Source organism: Myxine glutinosa, chromosome 10 (assembly GCF_964187855.1).
Source record: "Myxine glutinosa chromosome 10, kmMyxGlut1.1, whole genome shotgun sequence".
Taxonomy (NCBI): Eukaryota; Metazoa; Chordata; class Myxini; order Myxiniformes; family Myxinidae; genus Myxine; species Myxine glutinosa.
In genome coordinates, this window is record NC_136270.1 from 73,247,358 (window position 1) to 73,263,421 (window position 16,064).

The 16,064-nt window shown below is 44.7% G+C and overlaps 1 protein-coding gene across 4 annotated transcripts in view; it reads left to right on the forward strand.

The window, feature by feature from the left end:
* LOC137434099 (supervillin) overlaps positions 1 to 16,064 on the forward strand; it is a 203,458-nt gene that overhangs the window by 134,416 nt on the left and 52,978 nt on the right. For all 4 annotated transcript variants that reach the window (XM_078785767.1, XM_078785769.1, XM_078785768.1 and 1 more), the window contains 2 exons: positions 4,812 to 5,058; positions 7,777 to 7,909. In XM_078785767.1, the coding sequence (XP_078641893.1) occupies positions 4,812 to 5,058; positions 7,777 to 7,909 (380 nt within the window). The remainder of the gene's footprint in view (positions 1 to 4,811; positions 5,059 to 7,776; positions 7,910 to 16,064) is intronic.

Consider the following 16,064-nt stretch of genomic DNA (forward strand, 5'->3'; position numbering starts at 1 on the left):
TGTCCACAACCATTTATTGAACATGCATGATGCATGGTCCTATTTTGTTCAAATTTGGCAAAAGCAGAGAACATGATAGCATACACGTACACCTCATTTTAGTTTGTGATCTGATCAAACATGTCCGACAAGTAGACTGGCGGCCATTTTATTTGTAAAAAACAATATACAGTATATATATATTGACCACAACCTCAACCATTTCTCAGATATGCATTTACCAATCTTGTTCAAACTTGGCAGACCGATTAATGAATGATGAGTTACATATGCTTGTCATTTTATTTTTTGTATCAGATCCAAGATGGCGGACTGGCAGCCATTTTGTTCCTTAAACGTGTCCCCAACCATTTCTCGACATGCATGGACCGATTTTGTTCAAACTTGCTACAAAGACAATGCATGAGGGTATACATCTGCAGAATATTTTGTTTTGTAATCTGACCAAAGATGGCCGACTGATAGTCTTTAACTCCGTACAGTAAAATTACTAAAACATGTGCCACGCCTTTGATGTCTCCCTCATAGCGAGGGCTATGACATTTTATGTATTTTTATTGCTCCGCCCATGAAGTTGCCGGAGGCATTGGGTTTTCAGGTAGTCCTGTCCGTGATAGGTTTTCATTACCGCAATAACTTGAAAACGGCTAAAGGGATCTCAGTCAAACTTGGTGCAGGTTTGCATAATGAGGTAAAGATGAACTTATTAGATTTTGGGGTCATGAGGTCAAAGGTCAGAGGTCATGTTAGGTTTAAAAAAATACTGTTACGATGATAACTTGTGAACCAGTGATGAGATTCTGACCAAATTTGGTACACTTATGTAGAATGATACAAAGATTAACTGATTAGATTTTGGGGTCAAGCGGTCAACGGTCAAAGTCTGTAATAGGTCTATAACTTGAGAACGGCTGAAGTGATCAATTCAAACTTAGTACAGGTATGTATAATGATGTAAACATGAACTGATTAAATTTTGGGGTCAATAGGCCAAAGGTCAGAGGTCATGTCGGGTAAAAATGTGCTAACTTGGACACAGCTGAATGGATTTAAATCAAACTTGATACAAGTATTATCATGATGTAATAATGTGGGCGGATGCGTATTAGTCGATGTCGTTACGTCGAAGAGTGCCGTTCTAGTTCTTGTTTTTCTTAGCTGCGATTGATTAAGCAATGAGGTTTCATCTAGATATACATGTATACATGAATACATGCATCGGTGTATATGCCAAAGGCTTAATCATGTCTCTCACCTGTAATTAGAAGGAACAACCAACAGCTCTCATCTAATGAATTATCCACATCTGTGACTAGGATTTCATCCGTAGTGATCACTCTAAGTCTGAAGCAACGATCATGCCCAGAGGTGTATTACCATAACCTGGGGCCATGGGCACAAAAATATTTATACCCAAAACATCCCCCAAAAACAGGAATACATGAAAATGCATTAATACTGCAATATGGCAGTACGCTGCCATAATGATGGGATGAGATATTAGGCGTTGCAGGACGTGGGTGTATCTACGCATAAGGAAGAACGCTATTGAAAATTGGGTCGCCACGTCAAAATCCAAGATGGCCGCCTTGCCTCTTCCACCTTGTCAACTCATCACTTCACCGACGGGGGACCTAGGCGTAACGCTTGTTTAAAGCTTTATTTACCTTTATAGGTACATGCTTGAGTACCTTTTAAACAAGCATATTGTAACCTTTTAAACAAGCAGGCAGCATATTGTAACCTTTTAAACAAGCAGGCAGCATATTGTAACCTTTTAAACATCTTAAGCTGCCATCCATGTGCATTCCATGTGCATTGCATGTGAAATGCTTTGTTATGGTTACTTGTTGGGCATTTGTTGCATGAGCTGTAACTTTGTTGTAACTTAGTGTATGCCCTTTTATTTAAGTACACCTATGGTTTCACCTATGGCCCCTTTGTACACATATTTGTTGGTTCTATGACAAATTTAGTTTTAAAGACGTATACGATTGTAAATATTGTGGGTTTGCTATGTTTAGCTCATTCAAACTCAACTTTTTAATGTTATAAAATGCAGTTTTAGTATGTATCAAATTTTACCCTTGCTAGAGGAGAGGGTGTTGCCCCGAATTCCCTTAAATACCCAAAATATGCAAAAGACCCTGAGGACCCAAGGCCAAAACCACGCAAGTCCTAACAAGAGTCTGCAATCTCTAATTGCTCTTTCTTGTTCATATTGATTTGTGGCTCCTGTAGCAAGCCGTCGGCCATGTTTTTCTCTTCTGCGGAAGTGTTGCATCGTCTCATTTGTGGCTCGAGCACCAAGTCGCTGTTTCTTTTTGATGCATTATTGTACATAATCTGTATGATTAGTGTGTTATTGTCAGAAGTGCTTTTTGATTGAACCCAAAACCATGTGGCCTGGAAGCTGGTAGTGGTAGGATAGCCCGCCTGACTCTGTGGTTAACCTGTTAATCTTACCCTGTGCGCATAGCGCAATTGGTTCACTCTGTCAGTCGATCTGTATGAACGAGGAACTACGACATTTCAATTGAATTTCACATTTTGATCATTGTGAGAGCATGAATCGGATCATGAACCTGTAGTTTAGCATTACTTTGACTGAATTTGGCAAATTGTCGTCTGTCCCAAGTGGTATCTCCCGCGATGATTGGTATTAAGACCATTGGTATCTCCCATGATGAAGCTGATTCTGAGGGCCTTTCACTCACTCATCGCAGGCAGGTTGGTGGTCTTTCTGTCTTCTACCGACTCCTCTCCGGCCCAGCTCCCCCTGCTCTATATGTGCTCTCCCCCTGCTCTGTCCCCCAAATATTCCTACAGGTCGCACAAGATCTGCCAGCAACCCTCTTATGGGTTGCAACCCCAAAATCAAGACTCTCTGCACACATTCACTCCTTCATTCCTCTTTTCTCACTCCTGTGGAACAAACTCCCTCACTCTCTTCAATCCCACTCCTCCAGGTCTTTAAAACAGCTGTTCACCACCAACTCTTATCTTCCCCCATCAAAAACCTTGATCTTTTCTACCCCTGTTAATACTCCCCTAATCCATCTCTTTCAATCTCCGACTTCATTCCTGAAATTCCTAGTAGTGTCAATTTGTTTTATACCACCGTGTACCACCCTCCCACAACCCTCCCAGCCCTCTCCCTTCCACAGATCTCCCGATGTTGCTGTTCTCTACTGTTGTTGTGCTTCCCTCTCTCTCCCCCTCTTGTCTCCCACTCCCCTTATTATATGTTTTGTGTGTCCGTTTGTTTTTTGTGTTTAATTTTTTTAGCTCTTACACAAGCCTCGATTTTGTATCCAAAAAAATAAAATATAAGTGCACACGTGCACAGTGTGGTAAAGCAATTGCTTCAGTCTGTCTCTGTCTGGCAGTCAAAGTTGAAAATTATTCGAAATAGGAAGCTTATTGTTTTGGAGATGTCATAAAGGGGACAAACAACAGGCATGAATAACTAATTAGCATATTAAATAAGGCTGTGCTTCAAAAAAATTTCTACTGCCCTTAAACTTTTATTTTATTTCGATTGAATTGTATATTTGAACACCATAGAACTCAAATCGCCTTGCTCTATCAATTCCCCAAAAAACGTTTTTTTTTTTTGTTTTTTTTTGTATACAAGATCGAAGCTCATGTAAGAGCTAACATTAATCACAAAAAAACAAACTGACATAAAACGTAAGATAAAGGGAGCGGGAGACAAGATGGGGAGAGAGAGGGAAGCACGCAAGTACAACAGTGGAGAACAGGGACATTGGGAGATCTGTGGGAGGGAGAGGGAAGCACACAAGTACAACAGTGGAGAACAGGGACATCGGGAGATCTGTGGGAGGGAGAGGGAAGCACACAAGTACAACAGTGGAGAACAGGGACATCGGGAGATCTGTGGGAGGGAGAGGGCTTGGGTGGAGGAGGAACGGGTAGGGGGGGAGGCGGGTGGGAGAGGTATAAAACAGTTTAGTCGTAGTTTGGCCAAATTTTACACAATCTCAACCAATCAAATTTGCCTTCGTTACTTCGCCGAGAATCAGGCAAAATAGGCAGTGCCAAGCGATAACTTTGTCTAAAAGATGTTTGTTCAGTGCAATTTTTTTTTTCAAATATTGTTCCGGAATTTTAGTTTCTCAGAGAAGAGTTTGCGCAAGGTTGAGCTCTGGACTGTTCTGTTTGACCAATCGGCTTCGTATGGCCTCTTGTTCAAAGTTCATGAACAAAGCTGATGTAGATAGTGCTCAAACATAAAGCAAGAGTTGAAAAGACCCTTCCCATGGCCTTTTTCTCAAGACCGCGCAGGGTAATGTGTCTCAGGTTCAAAGTATAATCCGACTGATATTAAAATTTAACAAAAACAATCTCAACAGAGTACAGTTCACTATTGGTGGGGAATGAGAGGCAATGCAGCCGGAAATGCACATGAACGTTTCCGATTATTTAATCGACACGAGTCGCTTGTTGTGTGCGAAACATTCAATGTCCCTTCGATATTACAGATTCTCTGATTGGTGTTCTCCCAATAAACCTGATAGCTGATGGCTAGCACGTCACTATTTAAAAACACTTCTACATCCACATGAGTATTTGATGCCAGAAAGAGTGGAAATACTGCGCTGTTTATGTTTGTAATCTGTACTCTCTTCCGATGAATACACGTCCTCAAATATACTTTATATTTCATCAACATTTTTTGATTTGCTGAACCCAAATAATGAATTTGATTGATTTCTTGTTCAGTGTTATGTCGACTAGGTTTACTTATTTTTTGCTGCTTTAATTATGTCTCTGCGTACTCTCGATAGTCCTCATTGAAGACAATTTGAGCGAAGCACAAACATCGCCGAAGACGCATCCCTCGTCACCATGGCAGCGCGCTCCTGGGCGGTCGGACAGCGGCACCGCCCCTCATCGGCTCAGCCAATCGGCACCGGATTCCTTTCCTGGCCCAACGGCAACGGCTGAAGAATCAGAAGGCGATGCGGAGGCAGGAAGCGTGCAGGACGAAGGACGCCATACGATCTCCAGCAGCCTCATGTCTGTCAAAGACAGGTGAGGGAATGTCGAAATCCCCGATATACTGTGCTCTCATTGTCTGCGAAACGATGTCCGTCCATCTTAACCTCGTTTCTCCTATTTATAGTGTTATTGCTTGCGATCGATTGACCTTTCTCTACCCTAACCTCTTAACACACCATACGATTGCTCTGATGAGAATGCCTGAACGAATTGTGTGCAAATGTGTGAAGGCATCTTCATGTAGTCCTTCCTGTCCCCATTTTATATGTGTGTGAACTTGTGCAATATATAGCAGGTCTGTGGTTTGTTGTAAGCAGAGGGTCACCATGCTGGTGACATGGAAGTGTTTTGTGGGGAAACGCTGGTCAATAGTTCGATATATATATATATATATATATATATATATATATTCATGTAACAAAAGATCAAGGTATGGCCGTTCTCTTCAGAGCTCACCAGGGTGCTCACGCCAAGTGAGTCGCCTCAAACCAAACCGAGAAGGGTCGTCACTCTGTTACTCTGCCACAGGGCATTGGAGATTTGGGCAGAAACTTGGACTTTGGCCAGAATGCTAGCAAACAATGGCCTTTTCTTTTTGAGAGAGATCTTTAAGGTGCACCAGCAAATGGTTCATAGATGGGACCCCACAGGTTGATGTGCCTCCCAAGGATGGCATATTCAGTGGCTCGACGTCCCACCTGCAAATATACCAACGAGCAGGTGTATAGTCTGCTCGGGAATCAAACCCAACCGAAACGGGTTAAAGGCACCTGGCAACTCAGTACGAAATATACTGGCAATGTAAACGTTTAACATCCGATTCCATGTACATGGTATGGTATTTGACGTTTCCAGTATTCATAAACATCTTGGACCTGGGCACATCAAAGCATCACCAGTTTCAATATGTATTCTTTATTCAGTCCATGAATTTGGAGAGGGAATGAGGTCGGATGAATCGTATATTGTAAAAATGTCCCAAGCGAGTGTTGAGAAAGGTTGTGTTCTTCTAACTACAAAATGCGGACAAGCCAACATATGACTGTTTAAAGGGCATTAGAGATTATAAATGAAGTGAGAAAATGGGTGTTGGGTGGGAATGGGAGGGGTTAAAAGGAAGAGGGAGGATGAACTTGGTGGTTTTGGTGGGGGGGGGGGGGGGAAGGAAGAGGGAGGATGTACTTGGTGGTTTTGGTGAGGGGTGGGGGGAAATGAAGAGGGGGGATGTACTTGGTGGTTGGGGTTGGGGGGGGTAAAAGGAAGAGGACGGATGGACTTTATTGAGGGTTGTGGGGGTGGGTTGAAGAATGACATGTGCAGGGCGAGTGTTTGGGCTTGCTTGGTTGGCCTGACGTCTCCCTTTGGCTATGCTGGCTTGCCGTCCTGGCCAGACTTGCCCTGTGAACGGCACGCTGTTTTGGAGTGTCTACACGCCTGACTGGCAGTTTTGTGGTTACTGATGACAAGAGTTGTTTTTTAGTTGTGTAGTAGTTGTCTTCCACTTTTTCTTGCACTCATTTTTAACTCTATCTCCACCCCTCACCCCCACCCCCTCCAACTTTCCCCACCTCCCTTCTGCCACAGCCTCCCCCTACTCTCTCCACCTTACCTGAATACCCCAGCCCCCCTCAAACAGCCTACCCCTACTCTCTACACCTTACCTGAATACCCCTGCCCCCCTCAAACAGCCTACCCCTACTCTCTACACCTTACCTGAATACCCCTGCCCCCTCAAACAGCCTACCCCTACTCTCTACACCTTACCTGAATACCCCTGCCCCCTCAAACAGCCTACCCCTACGCTCTACACCTTACCTGAATACCCCTGCCCCCTAAAACAGCCTACCCCTCCTCTCTACACCTTACCTGAATACCCCTGCCCCCTCAAAGAGCATACGCCTACTCTCTACACCTTACCTGAATACCCCTGCCCCTCAAACGGCCTACCCCTACTCTCTATACGTTACCTGAATACCCCTACCCCCTCAAAGAGCATACCCCTACTCTCTACACCTTACCTGAATACCCCTACCCCCTCAAAGTGCCCACCCTTACTCTCTACACCTTACCTGAATACCCCTGCCCCCTCAAAGTGCCTACCCCTACTCTCTCTACCTTACCTGAATACCCCTACCCCCTCAAAGAGCATACCCCTACTCTCTACACCTTACCTGAATTTCCCCTACCCCCTCAAAGTGCCTACCCCTACTCTCTCCACCTTACCTGAATACCCCTGCCCCCTCAAAGAGCATACCCCTACTCTCTACAAGAAGTGGATAAGATTATACTTTGAAGTTGAAGCAAAATGGTTCACTGATCAAACCTTCGTGGTTGCGGCTGAACCTTAAGGCTACAATGTGCTTTAACTCTCGACTCCATCTGTTGTATTTGCCTTGGACTGATTGCAAATGTAAGGAAGACACGGAAAGGGATTCTTTCTGTCTATTTGTCTGTCCCAACCTTCTACAACAAGTTGATTGAAAATGTTTTTCTTCCAAGAGGGAATTGAAACGGATATTCTATCTCAAATTGTCACCTTCTTTGCATCTCCTCTGACTTGCCTCGCCACACAACCTTTCTCTGCGCTGCTTTTGTCCTTGATGTTCCTTTCCAGAAACCCGATGATCATGTGGTATTCTATTTCCCTACTGCAGTCCCCCTTCTCTCCCTCATCATGTTTTCCTGGTATTATTTTTCTCTCTGGTTGTTCCTTTGCTAACAATTATCTCATTCTGTCATTCCTTCCTGAAGGATGAGTGTGCTACAGCGCAGCTGTGATGAGGAGCGACGCAACCAGCTGAACCGCATGCCAGGAGAAGTACGAGTGTCACTTGCTGAGCGCTTTGGGAAGCTGCAGGAAGCAGAACAGTCTTGGAGACGAAAGGTTATCTCGCCGCACCTCCCACATCCTTCGTACACCCTCTTTGTTTCGTTCACGATAATGCGATGGCATTTATTTCCCTTCATACAAATTGGAAGGCCAGCTTCATGGCTACATAGAGGATGGTATGCTCCAAGATGCAGCATCCAGTGCTGGCATTGCACCAAAATGGCAGTTTATAGTTGGATCAGAGTCGGCGTCAGAACAAATCTAATCGGGGGGCATTAGGGTAAACGCGGGGGGGGGGGGGGGTGGGGGGCACAAACTGCCGTTCGAGAACTCAATCTATGATGTAAATGCTTGATAATAAGAGTTTGCCATCAACAATCAACACACCAACCCAGTTACAATTATTTAAAAACATGCTGCAAAGTCTCTCTCTTGCGCACACACACACACACACACACACACACACACACACACACACACACACACACACACACACACACACACACACACACACACACACACACACACTGTTACGGATCCCGGATTTAGAGAAGTTACTATTCATGTCATTGCTTATTAACTAGGGCATGCCCGTACTATATATATGCCCGTACTATATATCTATCTAAAATTATATCCCCCCCCCTCTATTTACATGAAATGGTTTGGTCCATTCGCAACGCCAAAGCGAACGGCGAACGGCTTGCGAGTACAGTGACAATCCCCCCCCTCTATTTACATGAAATGGTTTCGTCCATTCGCAACGACCACAGAACCCCCTCCTCTATTTACATGGAATGGTTTGGTCCATTCGCAACGCCAAAGCGAACGGCGAACGGCTAAATCGCCATAGCTCGGTAAGTACTTGTCCGATTAATTTCAAACCTTGAAAAGGCACATCCTCGGGTCCCCAGCAATATACCTGGCAAGTTTCAAGTATATCGGACCGGTAGTTGTCGAGAAATCGTTGTCGCATACATACACACACACATACACACAGAGATTAGTGGAATTATAGATAGATGTTTATTCTATTAAAGGTTGTTGTGGTTAAAGGGTTAGAGAGGCTCCGGATAACAGGAGACCGGAAATGGGATAGTGAACCGGAAGAAGAAAAAGACACGAGGTCCGGGAGAAGCGGCGATCTTCCTCTTCCTCGCCCAGCTCCGACGCGAGCGGTGTCGATATTGAGCAGCGTGGGGGACGCTGCGTTTGAAAGCACGTCTGGCGAAAGGAGTTACCTGCGCAGGGTAATTACCGATTACACGTCAAGTTGCCGTGGGTTCGTGCACGGAACCAAGCGTCCGGCACAGTTCGCCTCGACGTCTACAAGGACGCGTACGGGTCGCACCTTGGGCCTCGCGCGCTTTGCCAGCCGCGCTTTGCTTTTGCCCGCTTGGCGGTGCAAGGAGGAGGGCGCTGCAGCAGTTGTTCCCGGTACGTGACGTGCACGTTTGGAGCACGTCAGCCAGGGGTCCGTTCAACCGCCCGTGTGCGGAGAAGTCGACCTTCACCTTGGCCAGGAGGGGCCCAGAGACATTGTGAGGGACAGTGACCATTGAGGGGTCGTGAGTGGGGAAAGGGGGGACATACATGAGATGGCCATCTTAGTAATATTGGTGATTGATTAATTGATGGTTGTTGATTGATTGGGGAATATATTATTGATGAATCCGGATCCTTGGTGTGGGGTTTCTTATTGACTTGAATTGTTGTGTCTTTCATATTGATTGCGTTTCGAAAGCGTATGAATCATAGATCTTTCTGGCGGAGTTCCTCTCACGGTCCGAGGGTCACCGAGACCAGGTAGTCACCGGGAGGACCACGTAACCACACACACATACACACACACACACACACACACACACACACACCGCCCCCACACTGCACAAAATATAGCCTACGTGCAAGCCACGTCTGTCTCTCACTCTTTCACTCTTTCACTCTTTCACTCACTGCACTGTGCGCATCATTGGACCATCATTTGAAATAGACTATATACTCCACTCTTACCGAATAAATGCAGACAGACACAAAAATCATTCAACATTTTGCGTAATAATCATGAAAGCCAAGGCTGGCATCATAAAGTGAATTAAACGCATGGCTTACCTTCAGAAGAGTTGCAGGTGGCGAGTGTTGGTGCTGAACCTCCTAGGAATGGTGTCCTTCCACTCAGTTGTGCATTTTCGGGTTAAGTCACTCTCAAGCGCTAGCTGAACCAACTGGGTCTTTCTTTTGTGGAGCATTGCGTGTCTGTGGTCTGAAAATACGTTTCTCAGAGTGGAGAATGAATTCTCGCACATTGCTGTGGAGGCGCCAAATGTTGAGGCATGTTTGAAAGCAGTCAGTACACTGGGCATTCCGATCAGATGTGTGTGGTACTTTGAGAGGATGTGCTGTGTAGTCCAATTTCTCTCGATTGGCTGTGATTGTTTTTGTGAGCTGAAAAACTGTTCAGCAACTTCGTACTCTGTCTCAATTCGGAAGATTCGGACGCTTGGATTCGGAAGAGGGTCAGAGCGCGGTATTCAGGATTGCAAAGCAGATAGCGAAAGAGAGGTGTGATGTGATGGGGGTGAGTTGCTTGAAGGATGAAGTGGGACAAATCGTTGTGGACCCAGATGGAATTAAAGGAAGATGGAAAAGATATATGGAAATGCTGTTGAATACAGATAATGAATGGGATGGCAACATAGAGAGCAACCCAGTTTTAGGACCGGCAGAGAAGATAACTGAGAAGGAAGTTGAGGAAGCGATAAAAGCAATGAAGAGTAGAAAAGCAGGAGGGCCGGCGGGAGTTGTGGGAGATATGTTGAAGGCAGCAGGAAGTTGGGGTGTGAAGCGAATGACAGAGATCTGTAATCTGGTGGTGAAAGAGGGCCGCATTCCAGTGGATTGGGAACTGAGTACCCTCATCCCTCTATACAAGGGGAAAGGTGACCCTCTGGAGTGTGGCTCGTACCGAGCGATAAAGTTATTGGAGCATGGAATGAAGGTATTGGAAAGGGTGTTGGAGAGGAGGATAAGGAAGAAGGTGAAGATCGACGGAATTCAGTTTGGATTTATGCCAGGAAGAGGAACGACAGACGCGCTCTTTATTGTGAGGCAGTTGCAGGAGAAGTACATGGAGAAGAGGAAGAAGTTGTTTCTTGGGTTTGTTGATCTGGAGAAAGCATTCAATAGGGTTCCACGCGAAGTATTGACATGGGCATTGAGGAAGTTAGAAGTGGAGGAATGGTTGATCAGAGTAGTGATGGCAATGTACAAAAGAGCGCGCACAGCTGTAAGGACGAAGGACGGGAACGGTGGTGAGTTTGAGGTGAAGGTGGGAGTGCATCAGGGGTCGGTACTAAGTCCACTACTATTTGTAGCTGTGATGGAGGTGCTGGCTCAGAACGTAAAGGAGGGTTTACCGTGGGAGTTGTTGTATGCAGATGATCTGGTGTTGATTGCGGAAAGTATTGGATGGACTAAAGGAAAAGATCAACAAGTGGAAGGAATGTATGGAGACAAAAGGTCTGAAGGTGAATATAGGAAAGACGAAGGTGATGGCAAGTGGTAAAGCATGTGGTGAGGTGGAAAGAACTGGGAAGTGGCCATGTGCTGTGTGCAGGAAGGGTGTCGGAGTGAACTCCATTCAATGTACAATGTGCGCTGAGTGGGTTCATCAAAAATGTAGTGGTCTGAGAGGGTCATTAACCAGTGTGGCAGCTACATTCAAATGTAAGGTGTGCACAGAGGGAGCTGCAGATGGAGGAAATGTTGAGTTGGATCTTGGAGACGGCGTGAAGCTGGAAGGTGTGAAAACATTTTGCTACCTCGGAGACATGCTGAATGGAGAAGGTGGATCAGACGCGGCAATGGTTGCTGGAGTGAGATGTGCATGGAAGTAGTTTCGGGAACTGAGCGGCGTGCTGATGAGGAGGGGAGTGTCGTTGAAGCTGAAGGGAAAGGTGTATGCTGCATGTGTGAGAAGTGTTATGATTTATGGGAGCGAGACATGGGTCATGAATGTAGAGCAGCAACGGAGGCTGGAAAGGGTGGAAATGCGAATGGTTCGGTGGATGTGCCGAGTATCGTGGAGAGAGAGGAAGACAAATGATGAATTGCAAAAGATGATGGAAATAGAGCCTGTGATTGATGCTGTGAAGAGGAACAGGTTGAGATGGTTTGGTCATGTGTTGAGGAAGGATGAAAGTGACTGGTTGAGAAGAGTGATGGAAATGAATGTAGAAGGAAGTAGAGGACGGCAAAGACCGAGAAAGACTTGGCTAAAGATGGTGGAAGAAGAAATGCGGGCAAGGGGGTTAACAAGGAGAGATGCAGAAAATAGGGCAAAATGGAGAAGATTGTCATGGGGACCGCAAGGCTAACCCCCGCTCTAGCAGGGAAAATGGCCTTAAAATGCATGTTGTACTCTGTCTCAATTATAGGTGATCGTGACAGGTCCATAATATGCTTCACAGCCTTTACATCAAGAAATGTATCACTTTCTGGATTCAGTGCAACAAGTGCACTAGCCAAGTGTGAGTTCTGCTCGCTGAATCTGTGATCCATCTCTCCAAGCACTGAATCAATAGTGTTGTAGTCCAGTCTCTGAAGTTCTGTTTTTTCGTCATCATCCCTGTGTCCTGTAGTTCCCATAACGACATACTCATCCATATTTGTGTTCGCTTTGCGTCTCCGTTTGGGGATCGCGGGTCTCAGTGATGCGCTGGCAGCCGTGGCCATGTCCCACACCTTATTAAACTCCTCGTCAGTGAGCATACTACTTCCTCAAATGTGAGCTGATGCAAATATGACCAACAGGGTGTGTTTTTTTCTTTTCTTATTTTTGTTTTTATTTCATTTCATTTAGCAAAAAGATGTTCACTTTTAATATGATAAATATAAATTAATTAATAAAACGCAAAGTTTGGTGCCAAAGGCTTGGCCTGTGGGGGGGGGGGGGGGCACAATAACTCATTTGGGGGGGCATGGCCCGCGAATGCCCCCCCCCATGACGCCGACCCTGAGTTGGATCCAACCCCATCATCAAGCAAACATTAACTATACAGGTTGTTGATGAGCACACTACCAACGGAGCTATTTTTCCACTCTGAAAGTAGATGCTGAAATAATCCTGTTACCACTACCATTGCTTCATTAGTGATTCGGATGTGCCAATGGGATTCACACTTATCCTGCTCATGGACAAACTGAAGATCTATTATCCTGCTCATGGATTCAGAAGCACAGGTTATATCTGGCATCTGAAAATTAATTTGACAATACTGTATGGTAAAAGCTTCCCACAGTCACAAACCTCGCTTTGTTATCATGTGGGCGTGACAATATGTGAAGCATTCTTTGCAATTTCCACGTATATTCTCCATGAGTGAAGAGCCCAAGCTCATCCATTAGTTTGTATGTACAGGCCTAATATTCCTCTGAGGTTAAGTATTAGGCCTTGATATAGGACTTGAGTCGCTATAATCTATGCATGCATGGGCTTTGGCAGGGACTCTGATCTCAGCAATGGCGTATCGAGGGAAATGACGCTCGGGATGAGATCTCAAATGTCCACCTTTCTAAATGGTCATTGGCCTACCGACTAAGAGTGCAGTGGTTGTTGTGACTGTGGTTCACCTCTACCTAGCCGTCAGTGAGGCACACTTGTCTATCACAACTTTTAAGTCGATTAACTCAGCTAGTTCATGTTCAATGGAGAGGATGGCTAGATTACCTGTGTCTTCCATTCCACCGTTTCCTTCCCAGTGGTTTCCTCATACATTTTTATGTGTCGATGAAGACTATGAATCTCCCTCTATAACTCGCTGGTGATGATATCATTGCACGTGTCAGTGAGCTGGTGTATTTTCATGGTAATGTTGTGGTCATTGGATGTGTCCATCAGGTAAATGACGTCCGAAACCCAAACTTAAGGTTCATGTCACTAACCTGATGTGTGCGTCAGGTTGTTTCCTCTTTCAGCCGATCCAATATTTCATACTGCTCCCATTTACTTTTGAGATTGCAATAAGAGACCTGTGTGCATAATGTCTTATCTTAGGCATTCTCTTCTTCCTCTTCATCCGCTGCTTTGTGAAGATTCCCATTTGTTCACAAAAATTGGCACCTTCATTTTTTCCTCCACTACGATGTACAATGTTCATCCTGCTTATTTTGGAAAAAAAAAAAAAAAAAATCAAACAAGGGCCCCGGACTTGGCAGCAAAGGCATCTAGCACTCACCCAGCTGTTTGGAGAATGTTTTGCATGTCATTCATCTCAGTTGGCACCAGCTTCCAAAATAATAAATGTACAGTGAGAAAATGTTGGTCATTCAACAGAATAGCTGCATCTGAGCATATTCTGTGTCTTGGCGTTACCATCACGAAGGTGATGCTCCAGAGCTTTGGATATTTCATACAAGTAGAACCATGCAGCAACAACTGCATCGTGCTTGCGTGCTTGCGTGCTTGCGTGCTTGCAGCTCATCGAGTGTTGGAAACTCACTTCACCGTTTGTAAATATCAAAACTTTTGGAAATTATATTTTGATATGGGAGTGCGTGGTGTGTGTGTGGGAGCATGGATGAAACACCTGATGAGCGAAAACAAACACATGTTTGCAGTTTACCAACATCACCGTCACTGACAGCTTGTCCTTCCCAGATGGGAATTAGTCAATGAGATGCAGAGGCGGCAGAGTTTCATTTTTGAGTTAGTTTCCCAGCATGCCCAGCGCTCCTTTTTGCCAGTTTCCTCTCTCCGGCACAACGTTGGCCACAACCATTGGCCAGCGCACAGACGGTGGGGCCATTTGCACAGTTCAACCTCTCCCTGTGCTCCCACCCACAATGTCCTGGTGTTCTAATGCGCCATGGGAAAAAGGTCCTCAGAAGTGTAGATAGGTCATCGAGGAAACAATTTTGCCGGCCCCAAAAAACCCCGCACCCCTGCCCCACTCTTCCCCTCACTATGCCAATGGATCTCAGGACTTCAAATTTTTAAGGATCCAACATACTACTTGTCTTCAAAATATATATTTTAAATCTTTCTACTTCCTCCCTCCTCCAAAATATTAATAAATGTCCCCGATAAATGATCGGTCATTTCATGAAAATTATTGCAAATATTGAGTGAAATATTTTGATGTGAAAATGTACTGCTGTTTATTTCTCAAATGTGGTAGAATATGGAAAAGTTGTGGAAAGGGAAGCGTAAAACCTGGCAACCGAAGCCGAAAGCGCGAATAATAATAATTATAACTAGAACTGCCACTTTATAACTGTTGGCAGTGATGACGGGTTTCCTCCGCCATTCCGCTTTCATACAACCCCACATTGATACAACCCCGCTTGGGTGCAATCCCGCTTGAATGCAACCCCACTTTGATACAACCCCGCTTTCATCAGACACACTTTGATACAACCCCGCTTTCATCAGACACACTTTGATACAACCCCGCTTTCATCAGACACACTTTGATACAACCCCACTTTGATACAACCCTGCTTTCATCAGACACACTTTGATACAACCCCACTTTGATACAACCCCGCTTTCATCAGACACACTTTGATACAACCCCGCTTTCATATAACCTTGCTTTGATAAAACCCTGCTTTCATTGGACACGCTTTCATCAGACACGCTTTGATACAACCCCAATTTGATACAACCACACTTTCATCATAATGAAACCTATGTTATAAAGTTTCACGTCGATCAATGAAGCGGTTCAAGAGATAGAATTTTTTTTAAACATATTTTCGTTTAATTATTTATTGCTGCTATTCCCTGTGAGCTATCGCAAATTCCAAAAGGGCATTTTAGCATGCTGACATGGGGAACATAATTGTGAAGTTGCCATTCGATATGATCAAAAATGAGGGAGGAGTTAGGTTTTAAAGGTTTATGCTTAAAAATGTCTTAGGTCCTAAACCATGTGACTTATGACGTCATGCTCGCTAAACTTTTTGTTTGTCATGGGTATGCGATTCAGCCTGCAAATTTTGGCCTCGATCTGTTCAGTCGTTTTGGAGAAAATGGGATTTTAGTGGTTTTTCAGGCTTTTCACTTAAAACAATATGGCGGCCGAACCACGTGAACTACGACGTCATTATAAAAAATTTCTGCATCAATTTATACCCAGATGATGCTCAAGAAATTTCACCCTGATCGGGTGAAGTGTTTTACCTGTAGAATGATGACGTCATAATG